The sequence below is a fragment of the Carettochelys insculpta genome, chromosome 6 (genome assembly GCF_033958435.1).
Source record: "Carettochelys insculpta isolate YL-2023 chromosome 6, ASM3395843v1, whole genome shotgun sequence".
NCBI lineage: Eukaryota > Metazoa > Chordata > Testudines > Carettochelyidae > Carettochelys > Carettochelys insculpta.
In genome coordinates this window covers 6,659,597-6,664,014 of record NC_134142.1, presented here as the reverse complement: position 1 = coordinate 6,664,014, position 4,418 = coordinate 6,659,597, and the positions used below count along the sequence as shown (strand labels likewise).

At 50.1% G+C, this 4,418-nt stretch overlaps 1 protein-coding gene across 1 annotated transcript; it reads right to left on the bottom strand.

The window, feature by feature from the left end:
* Window positions 1-2,510: 2,510 nt before the first annotated feature.
* Window positions 2,511-4,114, bottom strand: MGAT2 (alpha-1,6-mannosyl-glycoprotein 2-beta-N-acetylglucosaminyltransferase). The gene has a single exon (XM_074996158.1). It carries the CDS (start codon window positions 3,963-3,965, stop codon window positions 2,661-2,663), a length of 1,305 nt encoding a protein of 434 aa, XP_074852259.1. The 5' UTR covers window positions 3,966-4,114; the 3' UTR covers window positions 2,511-2,660.
* Window positions 4,115-4,418: the final 304 nt, after the last annotated feature.

Genomic DNA, 4,418 nt, shown 5'->3' with positions numbered 1-4,418 from the left:
TTCGTGTATTTATAGCAGTCTTCTCCTATGGAGTCTGTCTAAATATTCCCACACTAAAAATAAATTTCCCATGGTTTAAATATGCTATGTGTTGATTACACGGCAGTGGAAGAGCAACAATAATAAGCAACACTTCTAAGCTTTGATATCAAACTTCCAAATCCCTTCTGCCACTTCAAAAAAAAAACCAAAAACCCCTGCTATTTCACAAAGTGTCATACATGCTAAAGAAAATGCACTTCTGACAAAATTAGGTTATATTTTATTTACTGTTCAAAATCTTCCAAAAAATCAGGTTGCTTACATGGCTGTGCCAACCACAAGTACTACTTGGGGCTGTATGTACTTAACAGAGCAAGTAATGAATGTTATTGTGACAACTCTAAAATGTATATGCTCTGTTGGTTCAAGGATATTAGAGAAACGATGATGATAAGGTAATAACTGTTACTGGACCAACTTCTTATTGGTGAGACAGACTCAGCCCTTCAAGGCAGACCTGAAGAACCCTCTGTAAGCAGGAAAACTTGTCTTTCTTGCCAACAGGAATTTGGTTCAATAAAAGCTCTTACCCACCCTGTCTAGCTATAAAATTTGACAGTTAAATTATCCACAAGAATAATTTGTTTTGCCACACATTCTATTGTACAAAAGTAATAAACATCCACCTACTGGGATGGCTTCTTAACAGTTCTGTGTGTTTCCTCTTTAAGCAATTTTTTCACATCTCATAAAGTAAGAGAGAGGAGGCATCAGGATGAAATTTTGAAGAAAGTTAAATCTTATCAGCAGCCACATTAAGCAGTTTAACTGAGCAATAATTTTTAAACAGGGTCAAAAGGCCACTGACCCTCTTATTCTAATACAGGCAGAATAGAGTCAAACAAGTCACAGCTTTGTTATTAATGTGTTTGTAATTAACTTAGCTATGTTGAAAGTAGCATAATTCCTGTCACCCAGTTTTTTTTCAAACTTGGCTTTTTTGGTATGTTTGATGGGCATTTACTGCTGTTGAGAAAGTGACAGAAATCCAGAAGTCATGTACACTCATTCCCCTTCTGTATTTTGTCTAAGCTGTTCAGTAAAGTCTGTTCCATAAAATTTCTTTAAACTGATCCCACAAAACTGGAGCAGAGGGCCAGAGCAGCCCTGCAGGGGGCAGCAGGGCTGTGGTGCTGGCATCTGTGGGCAGCCCCATGGGGCCAGGGAGCTGTCATCCCACAGAAGCCCTGCAGAGCCAGGGCACTGGTATCCCCTGGCTGCCCCAGGTGGGACTGGGATCAGGGAGCCAGCATCCCCCAGCTGCCTCACATGGAGCTGGGGCTCAGGAGGAGAGCCCATGTGGTGGGGTAGCCAGGGCTCTGTGAGGCATTAACCTCACCTGGTCTGACAAAATCCCTTGTTTGAGACCACTGAAGTCACAAGGGTGCCAGGCCAGTGAGGTGGAACCTGTAGTAATACTTCAGAGGTAAGTGGCATTGAAACAAATGTATCATTACACTTAGAATAAACTAATGTTTCACTTTAGCAAATGACTTCTGTTGTTCTGGCTGTCAGCTCTAGTTCAACATGGTTTTTATGGATGACTAATTTGCAGGCTAAGTGTTCTGACTTCTTCCAACAGATATAATATGCAATTTTCTATTTTAACTCAATTACTGAATTTTTAATGAAGCTAGATATACATTCTTTAACATCTGGTGTGGTTTTAACCCATTTTATATTAGAAAAACTTAATTGTTAAGACAAAACAGCTGTTGTGTAGCGCTTTAAAGACTAACAATGATTTATTAGGTCATGAGCTTTTGTGGGACAGACCCACTTCTTCAGATCTGAAGTGGCTCTGTTCCACGAAAGCTCATGGCCTCATAAATTATTTTGTTAGTCTTTAAAGTGCTGCAGGACTGCTGTTTTGTTTTGTTTTGTTAGAATACAGACTAACACAACTGCCTCTGTTAATGCTGTCACAGCAAGAAAGAGTTAAACTAAGGGACTGGTAGAGTGAAGGACTTCCATGGTATTACTAACGTGAATTTTATTTTGGCAAAACTGAAGTATATTTTTATATTAGATGAAGAGACAAATCCTTCCTCTCACATTAAACACCTAGCCAAACAAAATACTCTTGCAGATATGCACCAAATCTCAAGCAATCCTAATGAAAGAATATAAACGTGGGGAATGCTGAATGATTTGACTTTAATGTCACTGAATTTATATTATGAAAAAATGGTTTAAAACAGGACAGGGTTGCTGGACTGAGTTCAGTCAAGCTTATTCTCTCCATTCCTTTACTATTCTTAATACTTTGCATTTTTTAAATAAGCAACTCCATGATTTCATTCTGCAGGACATTTAAGAGATTCCGGAAGCCCTTTACTGTAATAGATAAGATGCATTTTAATGTTTATCCTTTTCAGTTAAGACCACATAATGTGCACTTCGTGTATTAGGTCTCAAATTCTGTTTTACATTTGAACTGCAGTGGGGCAGCCCTGGCCATTTACAAATGCGATGGGAAACATAACCACTATTTCTGAACACCTTTTACAAGAATGTTTATTTATATTAAAGCAGAAATCAATCCAGAAACCCTTGTATACACTTTTGTCCATAAGACAGAATAATTCAAAGGAGAGGCTAGTATGAGAATTTGACTTTCACTGCAGTCTGCGATAACTTTTACAGAGTTCATGGTCTCTAATATCGCCCCACCCTCCATTTTTCACATGAGGGGAAAGAGGAGCCATGGAGTACCTTTTACTGATACTCATTGTTTCAGGAAACAGGTACTGTTGGTTGTTGTTTAAGAGTGAGTCGATTTTGGCACTCTGGGCGGATGGTCTGCAGGATTTCTTGTGGTGCATGCCACAGTCTCCTGTATGAAAAACCCTGGGGATTTCAGGTACTAGTACTTTCCAGAACTTTGGAAGACAAGAGATAGTCAAATGCTGCAGCGTCCAGTCCCAGTTGTAGTCGTCATAGGTGCAGAAGGCGTCTGTGCACTCGATCAGTTGCTGATATGTGTCCCTGCTGAAGGCCATGCCCATGTTGTGCTCGGTGGACTTCCACGTCTTCATCTCCACCTTGTCGGCTTTGCCGGAGAAGCCACCCCGCACAACGTTGTAGCTGCCTAAGGAGAGGACCTGGCACTCGGGACACTCCCGCTGCTTCAGCGCCCAAAGCTGCTTGAGCACGTGGTAGAAGTCGGGGGCCAGGTAGTGATCCTCCTCCAGGAAGAGCACCAGCCCCGTGTGCTCCCGCAGCGCCCGGAGCCGCTCCCACACGAAGTGCAGCTTCCACCACCAGTGGTGCTTGGTCTGGGTGAACTTGGCCTCGCGGTAGTGGCCGAAGGAGTCCGGGTACTCGGCGTTGATGCAGCCCAGGCGCAGCGCCGCCTTCTTGTCGATGTCGCGCGGGCAGTCGCGGGGGTCGTGGCCGGGGAACTCGCGCGGGTAGAGCTGCGCGCTGAAGGGGAAGAAGATCTGCAGCACCTGGCAGAACTCCACCTGCGCCGCCAGCCGGTTCAGCTCCTCCGACCACAGGTCGTGGCTCAGCACCAGCAGCGCGTTCTCCACGCCCGGCGCGCGGCGCAGCGAGTCCAGCAGCAGCCGCAGGTGCTCGGCCCGCTCGTGCACCTGCACCACCAGCACCAGCTCGCCGGGCGGGCGGCGCGGGAAGCGCGCCAGGTTGCGCACGGGCTGGTCGAAGTTCAGCTGGTAGAAGAGCGAGCGGTAGCCCAGCGTCCGGTTGTCCGCCTCGGCCGGCGGCGGGGCCGAGGCGTTGGCGGCCCGGCGGCTGGCGACGGAGGCGAGCTCGGCCGGGCGGCTGGCGGCGCGGGGCGGCTCGCCGGGCTCCCGCGCGGGCTCGGGCTTGCGGCCGTGGCTGCCCCAGAGCGCCAGGCCGCAGGCGGCCACCAGCAGCGCCAAGAGCAGCACCTTGCGCTTGTAGATGCGGAGCCGCATGGCGGCGGCGGGCGCAGGGCGGAAGCGGGGCCTGCCGCTCGCTCGCTCGGCCCGCCCGCCCCTAGCTCATCGCGGGCGCGGCGCTCCCCGCTCGGCCCCGGCGGCGGCACTGCCCAGCCCGCGAGGGGGAGGAGACGCCCGGGGCCGCTCCTCCGGCATCAGCGCCGCGGCCCGCGGGGGCGCCCGGCCCGCGGCGTTGGCATGGCCCGGCGGCAGCCCACGGCGCTCAGGGAGGCGGATGGCAACTGTCACGGAGGGCGGCGCGCGACGCCCGGCTCCGGCCCCGCCCCCGGACACGTCCCCGGACGCCAGAGGAGACGTGGTGTTCGCGGGCCCAGCCCATTGGTCAGACTCGCTGTCACTCGCACCGCCTCTTCCGCCACCCTACTTCCGGTCCCGAGGAGCTGGTCGGGGTTGCTCAGCTCGGCCGGCCAAGGGGGCGAGGAGGAGGGC

Coding starts and splice junctions, on each gene's coding strand:
- MGAT2 (XM_074996158.1), bottom strand. CDS start 3,965: ATGCGGCTCCGCATCTACAAGCGCAAGGTGCTGCTCTTGGCGCTGCTG.